General features: G+C 44.0%; 1 protein-coding gene across 2 annotated transcripts in view; it reads right to left on the reverse strand.

Moving 5' to 3' along the window:
* The window catches only part of LOC115106425 (ras-related protein Rab-26-like), a 118,427-nt gene that overhangs the window by 62,154 nt on the left and 40,333 nt on the right, over positions 1-15,940 (reverse strand). For both annotated transcript variants that reach the window (XM_029629143.2, XM_029629144.2), the window contains 2 exons: positions 10,014-10,055; positions 7,142-7,208 (listed from right to left, as the gene is read on the reverse strand). In XM_029629143.2, coding sequence (XP_029485003.1) covers positions 7,142-7,208; positions 10,014-10,055 — 109 coding nt within the window. The remainder of the gene's footprint in view (positions 1-7,141; positions 7,209-10,013; positions 10,056-15,940) is intronic.

The raw sequence follows: 15,940 nt of genomic DNA on the forward strand, positions 1-15,940 counted from the left end.
CAGTGAACACAGAGCACTGTTCTGACAGATCAGCCCAGCACTGGCTCTCTGCCCAGCTCGAAATACTGGATGTGAGAATGCGAGAAAACATACTGAACACACACACACATACTTTCACTGTCACTTCTTCTCTACATCTGCATTAGACTTGACAACAAATACAACACAGTCTAACTGGTGTAAACACAACAATCATGCGTCTTCTCAAGTAGGTAAATGTTTACCTCCTTAGTCCCTGACATTACTAAGGAATGCTCCATTTTCCCCAAACTGAACTGTTGTCCCCTCCAGCAGTAAACACTACTTGTCTGTGTCTCATTCCAGTGGTGTACCAGAGAGGAGCCCACCTTACCACCTTCCCATCAGCAAGCCTCACAGCAGGAGGCAGAGGAAAATCTGTCAGCGATCTGCTGCTGGAGAACCAGAGAAAGTCATCTTCACATTAGAGGTAGACCGATTAACCTGTTGAGTATTTTGATGTTTGGATGAAAAACGTACCCAAATGAAACGGCCTATTTAATCAGGCCCAGAATCTAGAGTATGCATATAATTAGGATAGAAAACACTCTAAAGTTTCCTAAACTGTCAAAATATTGTCTGTGAGTATAACAGAACTGATATTGCAGACAAAAACCTGAGGAAAATCCAACCCGGAAGTGCTGTTTTTCCTGAAAGCTCTCTGTTCCATAGCCTGCCTTCGCTCCATTTATAGGGATATCAACCAGATTCCTTTTGCTATGGCTTCCCCATGGTGTGAACAGTCTTTAGACATAGCTTCAGGCTTTTATTTTGAAGAATTAGCGAGAAAGATCACATTGCGTCTGTCACGTTCTGACCTTTATTTCCTTTGTTTTGTCGTTATTTAGTATGGTCAGGGCGTGAGTTGGGGTGGGCAGTCTATGTTTGTTTTTCTATGATTTTGGGATTTCTATGTTTCGGCCTAGTATGGTTCTCAATCAGAGGCAGGTGTCATTAGTTGTCTCTGATTGAGAATCATACTTAGGTAGCCTGGGTTTCACTGTTTGTTTGTGGGTGATTGTCTATGTTAGTTGCTTGTGTCAGCACAGTTCTCATTATAGCTTCACGGTCGTTATTCGTTTATTGTTTTGTATAGTTTGTATTCAGTGTTCAGTGCTTTCTTTAATTATTAAAATCATCATGAACACATACCACGCTGCATTTTGGCCCGCTCCTTACGACGATCGTGAGAGCGTCATTGTATGGCTGGGTGCTAGCAGCGTTTTGCATGCGCAACAGCTTGGAGCAGACATTTTCTTTCTCTCTCCTATTGAAGAAGCTACGGTCCCAGTTCAAATATTATCGATTATATATGTAAAAACTGAGGATTGATTATAAAAAACGTTTGACATGTTTCTACGAACTTTACGGATACTATTTGGAATTTTCGTCTGCCCAGTCTGTGGATTTCTGAACATAACGCGCCAACCAAATGGAGGTATTTTGGATATAAAAATAATCTTTATGGAACAAAAGGAACATTTATTGTGTAACTGGAAGTCTCGTGAGTGCAAACATCCAAAGATCATCAAAGGTAACCGATTCATTTTATTGCTTTTCTGACTTTCGTGACCAATCTACTTGGCTGCCAGCTGTTTGTAATGTTTTGTTAACTGAGAGAGATGTCCTTACATAAACGCTTGGTATACTTTTGCCGAAAAGCTTTGAAATCTGACATGCCAGGTGGATTAACAACAAGCTAAGCTGTTGTTTGCTATATTGCACTTGTGATTTCATGAAAATTATATATTTTTAATAATTTAATTTGAATTTGGCGGTCTGCAATTCAGCGGACGTTGACGAAAATGATCCCGGTAATGGGATGGGTGCATCAAGAAGTTAATCGAAATGGCCGATTAATTAGGGCCGATTTCAAGTTTTCATAGCAATCGGAAATCTGTATTTTTGGGCAGATTTGGCAAATTTTTAAATATTTTTTACACCTTTATTTCATCTTTATTTAACTAGGCAATTCAGTTAAGAACACATTCTTATTTTCATTGACGGCCTAGGAACGATGGGTTAACTGCCTCGTTCAGGGGCAGAACGACAGATTTTTCACCTTCTCAGCTTGGGGGATTCAATCTTACAACCTTACAGTTAACTAGTCCAACGCTCTAACCACCTGCCTCTCATTGCACTCCACGAGGAGACTGCCTGTTACGTGAATGCAGTAAGCCAAGGTAAGTTGCTAGCTAGCATTAAACTGATCTTATAAAAAACAATCAATCAATCATAATCACGAGTTAAACTAGTAATATCATCAACCATGTTTAGTTATCTATCGTGTCCTGCTTTGCATATAATCGATGCGGTGCGTATCGTTGCTCCAATGTGTACCTAACCATGAACATCAATGCCTTTCTTAAAATCAATACACAGAAGTATATATTTTTTAACCTCAAATCAAATCAAATTTTATTTGTCACATACACATGGTTAGCAGATGTTAATGCGAGTGTAGCGAAATGCTTGTGCTTCTAGTTCCGACAATGCAGTAATAACCAACAAGTAATCTAACTAACAATTCCTAAACTACTGTCTTATACACAGTGTAAGGGGATAAAGAATATGTACATAAGGATATATGAATGAGTGATGGTACAGAGCAGCATAGGCAAGATACAGTAGATGGTATCGAGTACAGTATATACATATGAGATGAGTATGTAAACAAAGTGGCAAAGTTAAAGTGGCTAGTGATACATGTATTACATAAGGATGCAGTCGATGATATAGAGTACAGTATATACGTATGCATATGAGATGAATAATGAGGGTAAGTAACATTATATAAGGTAGCATTGTTTAAAGTGGCTAGTGATATATTTACATCATTTCCCATCAATTCCCATTATTAAAGTGGCTGGAGTTGAGTCCGTGTCAGTGTGTTGGCAGCAGCCACTCAATGTTAGTGGTGGCTGTTTAACAATCTGATGGCCTTGAGATAGAAGCTGTTTTTCAGTCTCTCGGTCCCAGCTTTGATGCACCTGTACTGACCTCGCTTCTGGATGATAGCGGGGTGAACAGGCAGTGGCTCGGGTGGTTGATGTCCTTGATGATCTTTATGGCCTTCCTGTAACATCGGGTGGTGTAGGTGTCCTGGAGGGCAGGTAGTTTGCCCCCGGTGATGCGTTGTGCAGACCTCACTACCCTCTGGAGAGCCTTACGGTTGAGGGCGGAGCAGTTGCCGTACCAGGCGGTGATACAGCCCGCCAGGATGCTCTCGATTGTGCATCTGTAGAAGTTTGTGAGTGCTTTTGGTGACAAGCCGAATTTCTTCAGCCTCCTGAGGTTGAAGAGGCGCTGCTGCGCCTTCTTCACGATGCTGTCTGTGTGAGTGGACCAATTCAGTTTGTCTGTGATGTGTATGCCGAGGAACTTAAAACTTGCTACCCTCTCCACTACTGTTCCATCGATGTGGATAGGGGGGTGTTCCCTCTGCGGTTTCCTGAAGTCCACAATCATCTCCTTAGTTTTGTAGACGTTGAGTGTGAGGTTATTGTCCTGACACCACACTCCGAGGGCACTCACCTCCTCCCTGTAGGCCGTCTCATCGTTGTTGGTAATCAAGCCTACCACTGTTGTGTCGTCCGCAAACTTGATGATTGAGTTGGAGGCGTGCGTGGCCACGCAGTCGTGGGTGAACAGAGCGTACAGGAGAGGGCTCAGAACGCACCCTTGTGGGGCCCCAGTGTTGAGGATCAGCGGGGAGGAGATGTTGTTGCCTACCTTCACCACCTGGGGGCGGCCCGTCAGGAAGTCCAGTACCCAGTTGCACAGGGCGGGGTCGAGACCCAGGGTCTCGAGCTTGATGACGAGCTTGGAGGGTACTATGGTGTTGAATGCCGAGCTGTAGTCGATGAACAGCATTCTCACATAGGTATTCCTCTTGTCCAGATGGGTTAGGGCAGTGTGCAGTGTGGTTGAGATTGCATCGTCTGTGGACCTATTTGGGCGGTAAGCAAATTGGAGTGGGTCTAGGGTGTCAGGTAGGGTGGAGGTGATATGGTCCTTGACTAGTCTCTCAAAGCACTTCATGATGACGGAAGTGAGTGCTACGGGGCGGTAGTCGTTTAGCTCAGTTACCTTAGCTTTCTTGGGAACAGGAACAATGGTGGCCCTCTTGAAGCATGTGGGAACAGCAGACTGGTATAGGGATTGATTGAATATGTCCGTAAACACACCGGCCAGCTGGTCTGCGCATGCTCTGAGGGCGCGGCTGGGGATGCCGTCTGGGCCTGCAGCCTTGCGAGGGTTAACACGTTTAAATGTCTTACTCACCTCGGCTGCAGTGAAGGAGAGACCGCATGTTTTCGTTGCAGGCCGTGTCAGTGGCACTGTATTGTCCTCAAAGCGGGCAAAAAAGTCTGTGACTGGGCTGGATTTCTTCCCGTAGTCCGTGATTGACTGTAGACCCTGCCACATGCCTCTTGTGTCTGAGCCGTTGAATTGAGATTCTACTTTGTCTCTGTACTGACGCTTAGCTTGTTTGATAGCCTTGCGGAGGGAATAGCTGCACTGTTTGTATTCGGTCATGTTACCAGACACCTTGCCCTGATTAAAAGCAGTGGTTCGCGCTTTCAGTTTCACGCGAATGCTGCCATCAATCCACGGTTTCTGGTTAGGGAATGTTTTAATCGTTGCTATGGGAACGACATCTTCAATGCACGTTCTAATGAACTCGCACACCGAATCAGCGTATTCGTCAATATTGTTATCTGACGCAATACGAAACATATCCCAGTCCACGTGATGGAAGCAGTCTTGGAGTGTGGAGTCAGTTTGTTCGGACCAGCGTTGGACAGACCTCAGCGTGGGAGCCTCTTGTTTTAGTTTCTGTCTGTAGGCAGGGATCAACAAAATGGAGTCGTGGTCAGCTTTTCCGAAAGGGGGGCGGGGCAGGGCCTTATATGCGTCGCGGAAGTTAGAGTAACAATGATCCAAGGTTTTTCCACCCCTGGTTGCGCAATCGATATGCTGATCAAATTTAGGGAGTCTTGTTTTCAGATTAGCCTTGTTAAAATCCCCAGCTACAATGAATGCAGCCTCCGGATAAATGGTTTCCAGTTTGCAAAGAGTTAAATAAAGTTTGTTCAGAGCCATCGATGTGTCTGCTTGGGGGGGGATATATACGGCTGTGATTATAATCGAAGAGAATTCTCTTGGTAGATAATGCGGTCTACATTTGATTGTGAGGAATTCTAAATCAGGTGAACAGAAGGATTTGAGTTCCTGTATGTTTCTTTCATCACACCATGTCTCGTTAGCCATAAGGCATACGCCCCCGCCCCTCTTCTTACCAGAAAGATGTTTGTTTGTCGGCGCGATGCGTGGAGAAACCCGTTGGCTGCACCGCCTCGGATAGCGTCTCTCCAGTGAGCCATGTTTCCGTGAAGCAAAGAACGTTAGTCTCTGATGTCCCTCTGGAATGCTACCCTTGCTCGGATTTCATCAACCTTGTTGTCAAGAGACTGGACATTGGCAAGAAGAATGCTAGGGAGTGGTGCACGGTGTGCCCGTCTCCGGAGTCTGACCAGAAGACCGCCTCGTTTCCCTCTTTTTCGGAGTCGTTTTTTTGGGTCGCTGCATGGGATCCATTCCGTTGTCCTGTTTGTAAGGCAGAACACAGGATCCGCGTCGCGAAAAACATATTCTTGGTCATACTGATGGTGAGTTGACGCTGATCTTATATTCAGTAGTTCTTCTCGACTGTATGTAATGAAACCTAAGATGACCTGGGGTACTAATGTAAGAAATAACACGTAAAAAAAACAAAAAACTGCATAGTTTCCTAGGAACGCGAAGCGAGGCGGCCATCTCTGTCGGCGCCGGAAGTGTTGCCATATTTAGCTAAAAGAAATCCAGGTTAGCAGGCAATATTAACCAGGTGTAATTGTGTCACTTCTCTTGCGTTCATTGCACGCAGAGTCAGTGTATATGCAACAGTTTGGGCTGCCTAATTTGCCAGAATTACGTAATTATGACATAACATTGAAGGTTGTGCAATGTAACAGGAATATTTAGACTAATGGATGGCACCCCTTAGATAAAATATGGAACGGTTCCGTATTTCACTGAAAAAAATAAACGTCTTGTTTTTGAGATGATAGTTTCCGGATTCGACCATATTAATGACCTAAGGCTTGTATTTCTGTGTGTTATTATGTTATAACTAAGTCTATGATTTGATAGAGCAGTCTGACTGAGCGGTGGTAGGCACCAGCAGGCTCGTAAGCATTCATTCAAACAGCACTTTCGTGTGTTTTGCCAGCAGCTCTTCGTTGTGCATCAAGCATTGAGCTGTTTGCCTTCATGCCTATCAACTCCCGAGATTAGGCTGGTGTAACCGATGTGAAATGGCTAGCTAGTTAGCGGGGTGTGCGCTAATAGCGTTTCAAAAGTCACTCGCTCTGACACTCGGAGTGGTTGTTCCCCTTGCTCTGCATGGGTAATGCTGCTTCGAGGGTGGCTGTTGTCGTTGTGTTCCTGCTTCGAGCCCAGGGAGGAGTGAGGAGAGGGACGGAAGCTATACTGTTACACTGGCAATACTAAAGTGCCTATAAGAACATCCAATAGTCAAAGGTTAATGAAATACAAATGGTATAGAGAGAAATAGTCCTATAATTCCTATAATAACAAATAAAACTTTTTATGAATATTTTGATAAAAGGAACCATTATGTTTATGTTTGAGGCTAAATTAGCTTTTTATTGATGTATTATTCTTTCCAACACTTTGTTTTTGCATTATTTAAACCAAATTGAACATGTTTTATTATTTATTTGAGGCTAAATTGATTTTATTGATGTATTATATTAAGTTAAAATAAAGTGTTCATTCAGTATTGTTGTAATTGTTGTTACAAATAACAAAACAAAACAAAAAACTTGGCCGATTAATTGGTATCTGCTATTTTGGGCCTCCAATAATCGGTGTCGGCGTTGAAAAATCATAATTGGTCGACCTCTACTTCACATACACACACACACACACACACACACATAAATATGAATCACACACACCGAGCTTGATGAACAATCACCAGGCAATGTGTACCAATGGAGGAGATAAAATGCAGCCAGGATACTGTATGGTGCACCTAAACACACACACAACTTACCATGAGCGTCACGGTAGTAGGCGTGTGTGACGCTGCGGAATCTTTCTTGCCCAGCAGTGTCCCAGATCTGAGTAGGAAGACATATGACATCATCATCATCCCTCTCCCACTCTATAATGACTGTTCTCACTCATCAATGGGCCTACAGCCGCTACCAGCAGCTCAATGAATGAACTGTTAGGAATAGAGGATCTGAGATATGAATAATGTACATTAAATGCATTTTTCTCTCTGGGAAAAAGCCCATTTATAGTAACAATGACTATAATCCACTTTAAATTCACAACGGCAACACCAAGCACTGCTCCTGTGTACAGTCCTGAAGGGTTGGCTGAGGACACACCTGATTGGCAATGAGCACTTGTTCTCTCTCAAATACACCTTTACAGTTGTTGGTTAGCTAGCTAGCAAATTGTAGCCATTTTAGCATTGATGTGAAATCAGTCAAAACACTTCAACACAAGACATGCTATGAAGAACAAGATGAAATGAGTCACTTACGATTCCCCATGTGGCAGTTTCTTGCTATTGTTGGTAGCTATCTGGCCATTCAGAATCACAACTCAGACTTCTGCTCCATTGAAGCGTGCGCATCATTTCCGTGACGTCAACTAACCCATCTTTATGTATTTGTATCCGTTTGATATTTTAAGTAGAAATTGTGCATAAATATTGCATTTTAAAAGTTATATTAAATGAAGTGACCTTTAATATAGACCACATTGAAAATTCAATAAATCATATTTTTTATTTAAATAAAAACTTGCTAAAGTGCCAAAATTCCGCATTTTGACATGTCCCTCTATGCATCATTATCTGTACTTTACTACTTACTCCACACTGCCCTTTCCCACCTGGACAAAAGGAACAACTACGTGAGAATGCTGTTCATTGACCACAGCTCAGCGTTAAACACCATAGTGACCTCAAAGCTCATCACAAAGCCAAGGACCCTGGGACTAAACACCTCCCTATGTGACTGGATCCTGAACTTCCTGATGGGTAAGGGTAGGCAACAACACATCTGACACGCTGCTCCTCAACACGGGGGCCCCTCAGGGGTGCGTGCTTAGCCCCCTCCTGTACTTCCTGTTCACACACGACTGCGTGGCCAAGCATAACTCCAACACCATCATTAAGTTTGCCGATGACATAACGGTCTGATCACCGACAATGAGACAGCCTATAGGGAGGAAGTACTTTACTTTATTTAGTTAATATTTTCTTAACTATTATTTTTCTTAAAACTGCATTGTTGTTTAAGGGCTTGTAAGTAAGCATTTCACAGTAAGGACTACACCTTTCGTGACAAATACAATTTCATTTGATTTGATCAGTGTTACCCTCTGCCCTTCCAATGGCACGCTATTTCTCTCTCACACTATCCCTCTATCCATCTATCCATCTGGGCCTGGTTTCCCAAAAGCATCTTCAGGTTACGTTTATCATTAGAACCTTTGCAGGCGCATCCGTTAGATCTCCGAGGCTGTTTCTTGAAACCCTCGTTACTAAAGTTGCTCTTGAAAAGGCTTGTTGTTTTTTTGTTTTACTTGCCTCACACTTTAACCCCCCCCCCCCCTCCCCCCAACTATCACTGACTTTACTGATAGCGACTTTATTGAGGAAAAATGTACTTACCATGATAGAGATATATGGTAGTCTCACCTAGCTATCTTAAGGTGAATGCACTAACTGTAAGTTGCTCTGGATAAAAGCATCTGCTAACTGACTAAAATGTCAAATGTAATGAGAGACGGGGTGAGGGTATGAATACTAAATGTAGAGAGAAGGGAAGGCAAGGCAGATGACACACAGACACGCAGGCGTGGACACAGACACACACTTAGACATGCAAACATGTAAGTATATACACACACACACACACACACAAGTGAACAGGCACACAGACACACATACACCCAGACATTGCATTGCAGTCATGTCCAGTCTATCATGATTACCTTTCCTACTTTCAAAATACCAAACACCTTCAGCGTCTTTTATGCGAAATCAGACACCAGGAGTCATTGAAGTGTGATTGGTGTCTTTGAACTAAGCAATGGACACATACATCTTCTATCTTCTATACCAGCATTACAGATGTAGGACTTTCCTGCAATGCAGGACATTTAAAACATGTAGTGTATTTGAGGTTTAAAAAGGCTTCTGAAGTTTGTCATTTCCACTTTGACAATTCAGACTTAACTTTCCCTTACGAAAAATGGATCAACCCCGAACAAACGTTTATTAATTATAATCCACATAAGAAATTACGTTTCCTGTTGCTGCAGGAGATCTTTTTCTGCTGTGGCAAACTGACGTATATTAAAATCCTACATCTGCATGATTACACAACACTGATAAGAGTGTGTGTCTGACAAACAGAACAGAATAATCCTAATGGAAGTGTAATATCTACAGAGTCTTCAGGCTACGTCCCAAATAGCACTCAATTTCCTTTATAGTACACTACTTTTGACCAGAGCCCTATCGGTCTTGGTCAAAAGTAGTGCACTAAATAGGGAATAGGATGCGATTTGGGACAATGTCTTCAGTCTGGAACCCAGCGGGGCTAATCGACTGTTAGAGATAAACGATGGACTTCATTAAAGCCTCATTTAAAGTTGACGTCATCCTACCTCTGTCTATCTGGAGATGGAGACGTATGCAGAGTATTTACATAGAGAGGACAATGCTGGAACAGCAGATTATTGGCACCTGCTAACTCTGACAGAGATTTGGCACACACCCACACACACCCACACACACACAGAGAGAGACAGACGCACAAACACACAATATTCAAGATTAATGAAATGAAATGAAAATGCGTTAAAGGTAAAAAAAAATAAAAAAAAGCTATTTGTCTTACCTGCAGTTTGACCTTCAGCGCATCAATGTTCAACACTTTATTCTGAAAGATAAAAGGACAGAAAAAAATCATATGTTTTCAAACAGAAAAACATTGAACGGAACAGAATATGTCCTTTGGTTCAGATGGAGCTCTTGGCAAAACAAGGACAACATTTGGATTACTGTTCAAAGGAAGTGATGCTTATATAACAGTATGAAGATCCTTGCTTGGAGACAACATCTTATGAAGTGAAAGATTCTTGGAAGTATTTCCTTTTATTTACATGCTCAGGGTGTGTACGTGCCCCCCTCACCCCACCTGGTTGACTTTGATCACTGCTATCACCAGTATAACTGTACTGGCTCAGACCGTACGGCTCACAGTCACACTGCTGCCTGGCTGTTACACAGTGTTTCATCACCTCAACCCTCAGCCATGGCTAAGCAGTTTTGGCCAACACTGCTATGACAAACACACGTCGGCATGTGAGCACACACACACACAAGCATGCAGGCACGGGTACACACAAGCACGCAGGCGTGGCTACACACATATCATGCTGTTGTGCATTCACACACACACTCTCACACACAGAGTGAGTTACAGGGCATTGGGGGGTCACAGTCAAGGCTACCACATTGTGTCTTGATCATTTGGTTGGGCCTGTATGGGGCAGGTTACAGTGTCCTGTAGCAGACAGACAGTCACACCTAAATGGCCAGGTGTTAATGCTACTGATCTGCTGTTAAACTGTCTCTATGGGGATATGACTGTTTTACAGTTACCGGGAGACTGTATGGAGCAGCTGTTCCACAGCACGATGATAGGACTGGCCACCCCACATAGCCTGGCACCAAGATAGCATTGCATGAGCTGTATTCCGCCATAAGCAAACAAGAAAACATTCAACCAGAGGCGGTGCTCCTAGTAGCCGGGGACTTTAATGCAGGGAAACTAAAAACAGTTTAACCTAATTTCTATCAACATGTTTAACGTGCAACCATAGGAAAAAGATCTCTGGACAATCTATACTCCACACACAGAGATGCATACAAAGCTCTCCCTCGCCCTCCATTTAGCAAATCTGACCATAATTATATCCTCCTGATTACAAGCAAAAATTAAAACAGAAAGCACCAATGACTACATTTTTAAAAAGTGGTCAGATGACGCAGATGCTAAGCTACAGGACTGTTTTGCTAGCACAGACTGGAATATGTTCCGGGATTCTTCCTATGGCATTGAGGAGTACACCACATCTGTCATTGACTTCATCAATAAGTGCATCGATGACGTCATCCCCACAGTGACCGTACGTACAAACCCCAATCAGAAACCATGGATTACAGGCAGCATCCACACTGAGCTAATGGCTAGAGCTGCAGTATTCAAGTACCGGGACTCTAGCCCAGAAGCTTATAACAAATCCCACTATGCTCTCCGACGACCCATCAAACAGGCAAAGCGTCAATACAGGACTAAGATCAAGTCGTACTACACCGGCTCTGATGCTCGTCAGATGTGGCAGGGCCTGCAAACCATTACAGACTACAAAGGGAAGCACAGCCGAGAGCCGCCCAGTGACACGAGCCTACCAGACGAGCTAAACTACTTCTATGCTCGCTTCGAGGCAAATAACACTGAAACAAGCATGAGAGCACCAGCTGTACCGGAAGACTGTGTGATCATGCTCTCCACATCTGATGTGAGTAAGACAAGACAGCCTATAGGGAGGAGGTTAGAGACCTGGCCATGTGGTGCCAGGACAACAACCTCTCCCTCAAAGTGATCAAGACAAAGGAGATGATTGTGGACTACAGGAAAAAGGGGACAGAGCACGCCCCCATTCTCATCAACGGGGCTGCAGTGGAGCAGGTTGAGAGCTTCAAGTTCCTTGGTGTCCACATTACCAACAAACTAACATGGTCCAAGCACACCATGACAGTCGTGAAGCGGGCATGACAAAACCTATTCCCCCTCAGGAGAAAAATTTGGCATGGGTCCTCAGATCCTCAAAAGGTTCTACAGCTGCACCATCGGCCTCCGACCGCAAGGCACTACAGAGAGTAGTGCAAATGGACCAGTACATCACTGGTGCCAAACTTCCTGCCGTATAGGACCTCCGTACAAGGTGGTGTCAGAGGAAGGCCCTGAAAATTGTCAAAGACTCCAGCCACCCTAGTCATAAACTGTTCTCTCTGCTACCTCACGGCAAGCAGTACCGGAGTGCCAAGTCTTGGTCCAAGAGGCTTCTAAACAGCTTCTACCCCCAAGACATAAGAGTTCTGAACATCTAGTCAAATGGCTACCCAGACTATTCACATTGTCCCCACCCCTCAACTCTCCACACCACTGCCACTCTCTGTTGTGACCTATGCATAGTCACTTTAATTAAGTCTACCTACGACTTGAGGTTTTTGAGGACGGATAATGGCGGACGGAAGACAGGGTGGTGCGGTGCCGCTTCTCATACGAATGCTGTTATTTTATCTAAAACATCAGGTGTACGCCGACCCCAACTAAGTAACTCATGCAAAGTGTTAAAGCGCAATTATGTGTTTTATCTCCAGTACTTTGCCATGATTGTCAGTTATGTAGCTGCTCTACTGATAATCTCAGTGCGTCCTTGCTGGGATGACACAATCAATCTACTGCCAGAGAATATCAACACCAAACACATTGGTTCACCGTTCCACGGGAGTGGACAGTACACAGCATACCATAATTTTCTGAATAATGACCAAGTCTACCTCGCTCCTTATTCTACTGAACCGCTTAGGCGTAACAAACACAAGTCCAACATTTATCGGAAACTGTTAAACTACCTGTTCACTACCCTCCTGTTCTCTGGGGATGTGCAACTCAATCCTGGGCCTAACATCACCGAGCCAGCGATACTCACCCGAGTGGAAAGCAGTGGATGGCCTCACCCACTGATCGTCGCCGCTGTGGAAGTGGGTGAGTGCTATGGTCCCATGGTTTCTCTCGACTCACGCGGCTCCAGGATGGATTTTGACTCTTCAAACATACCCAAATTTCTATATGGGATCCCTGACTCTGCTTCTGGTACGCAAGCTGTTTTAATTAGTTCCCTCCATCCAGTGCAGGCAGGAGGGATTGTTAATTGCGCTACCGAACTACCCCTAATCAAAACGAAACAAAACGACCTAATCCCAGCCGTCAGAAAACACCGAAAATTTAACTTATTTCAATGTGTCAATCACTCTCGAGTCATCTGGGACCAACAAGCTAAGCCCAAGGGACTACTAGGTGGGCACATGAACATTCTTAGTGTCATTCCAAAAAGTGATCAAATTCAACATCTACTCACAGACTCCAACCTTGACTTCCTCTGCCTCTCAGAGACATGGCTCCATAAAAACACTCCATATGCTGCTCTGATTGTGACTGGATACAATGTTTTCAGGAGAGACAGGATTGAAGGAAGAGGAGGGGGTGTGATGATTTACATTAAAGAACATATCCGATGTAAACAAATTGAGTGGTCATGTGATAATGAACTAGAATGTATAACGTTACACTGTCTCCCCAAATGTCTTTTACCCTTATTGGAATGTATAGGCCACCTAACACCAAACGTGTGTTTTTGATCCATTTAAATAACATGCTTATGGAATGTGATTTTGTGAAAGAGGTCATCTTAATGGGAGATTTTAATATTAATTATGAAGACAGGTCTTGTAGGAAAACCCTCAAACGGATCACTAATACCTTTGACCTTACACAGCTAGTTAAAGGGCCAACCAGGGTGACTTGTTGCTCTAAAACACAGATTGATTTGGGGTTCAGTAATAAACCAGAGAGAGTAACTAAATCATTCAATATGGTTACTGGGCTATCTGATCATAATCTGACACTTACAGCCAGAAAGCTGTCTAAAAGCAGGTTTAACCTCTCTACTGTTAGAAAGCTGGATCAACTAAGAATACCTAAGAGTGAATTAAACTATTTAGAAAACGCAATTAAGGGAATTAACTGGAATGATCTCTTGTCCTATACAGACGTGGAAGCTGATCAGGTTTTTCTATCCACAATCCAGACTACAATAAATGGTTTCCTAAAGAAAATCAAATCCAAACCTGGCCAAAAGAGCACTCTTCCTTGGCTAAATGGAGAAATCTGGAAATTGATGAAAGAACGAGATTATGCTCTAAAAATAGCCCTAACATCCAAATTAGAGCATGACAGACGTAGGTTTACCATGTTGAGAAATAAGGTGATGAAAGAAATCAGACAGGCCAAGGCAAACTTTTTTATTAACATAATTGGTGAAGCAAAGGGAAATTCTAAATTGATCTGGGAGAATCTAAAAAAGTTAACAGGAAAAGACCATAGTAACACTGCAAAAAGACTAGAAATCATGGTGAATAACAATCTAACACAGGATGCAGTCAAAATAGCAATAGCCTTCAATTCCTACTTTATTGACTCTGTCAGGGTACTGACACAGAACCCCTCCACTGGTTTCTTGGGCTCAGTGCTAGTGAATGACGCTCAAACTGTCCTCATCATAAGGGAGGTTTCTGAGTCAAAGGTGAACAAGGTGATTAGCTCACTAAAGAACTCTAAAGCCAAATATGTGTTTGGGCTGGACTCCTACCTTTCTTAATGAAAAACTACAAAGAGTCACTCATTGGCCCCATTACTAAGGTCACCAACACATCTATGGTCTGGGGGTGTTTCCAAGGGTATGGAAGTTGTTCATAATAACGGCCATCTTTAAATCGGGCGACCCTGCTGACGTGAGTAACTACAGGCCCATTAGTATAATGGGAACCTATCTCTCTGATTTGGTCCTGCTGTACATACCTACACGTACGCTACGGTCACAAGACGCAGGCCTCCTAATTGTCCCTAGAATTTCTAAGCAAACAGCTGGAGGCAGGGCTTTCTCCTATAGAGCTCCATTTTTATGGAATGGTCTGCCTACCCATGTGAGAGACGCAGACTCGGTCTCAATCTTTAAGTCTTTACTGAAGACTCATCTCTTCAGTGGGTCATATGATTGAGTGTAGTCTGGCCCAGGAGTGTGAAGGTGAACGGAAAGGCTCTGGAGCAACGAACCGCCTTCGCTGTCTCTGCCTGGCCGGTTCCCCTCTTGCCACTGGGATTCTCTGCCTCTAACCCTATTACAGGGTCTGAGTCACTGGCTTACTGGTGCTCTTTCATGCCGTCCCTAGGAGGGGTGCGTCACTTGTGTGGGTTGAGTCACTGATGTGATCTTCCTGTCTGGGTTGGCGCCCCCCCCCTTGGGTTGTGCCGTGGCGGGGATCTTTGTGGGCTATACTCGGCCTTGTCTCAGGATGGTATGGTAAGTTGGAAACCCCTCTAGTGGTGTGGGGGCTGTGCTTTGGCAAAGTGGGTGGGGTTATATCCTTCCTGTTTGGCCCTGTCCGGGGGTATCATCGGATGGGGCCACAGTGTCTCCTGACCCCTCCTGTCTCAGCCTCCAGTATTTATGCTGCAGTAGTTTATGTGTGATGGGGGGCTAGGGTCAGTTTGTTATATCTGGAGTACTTCTCCTGTCTTATCCGGTGTCCTGTGTGAATTTAAGTATGCTCTCTCTAATTCTCTCTCTCTCTTTCTTTCTCTCTCAGAGGACCTGAGCCCTAGGACCATGCCTCAGGACTACCTGGCATGATGACTCCTTGCTGTCCCCAGTCCACCTGACTGTGCTGCTGCTCCAGTTTCAACTGTTCTGCCTGCGGCTATGGAATCCGGACCTGTTCACCGGACGTGCTACCTGTCCCAGACCTATTATTTGACCATGCTGGTCATTTATGAACATTTGAACATCTTGGCCATGTTCTGTTATAATATCCACCCGGCACAGCCAGAAGAGGACTGGCCAACCCTCATAGCCTGGTTCCTCTCTAGGTTTTGGCCTTTCTAGGGAGTTTTACCTAGCCAACGTGCTTCAACAC

This window comes from Oncorhynchus nerka, linkage group LG23, assembly GCF_034236695.1.
Source record: "Oncorhynchus nerka isolate Pitt River linkage group LG23, Oner_Uvic_2.0, whole genome shotgun sequence".
NCBI classification, from domain to species: Eukaryota; Metazoa; Chordata; class Actinopteri; order Salmoniformes; family Salmonidae; genus Oncorhynchus; species Oncorhynchus nerka.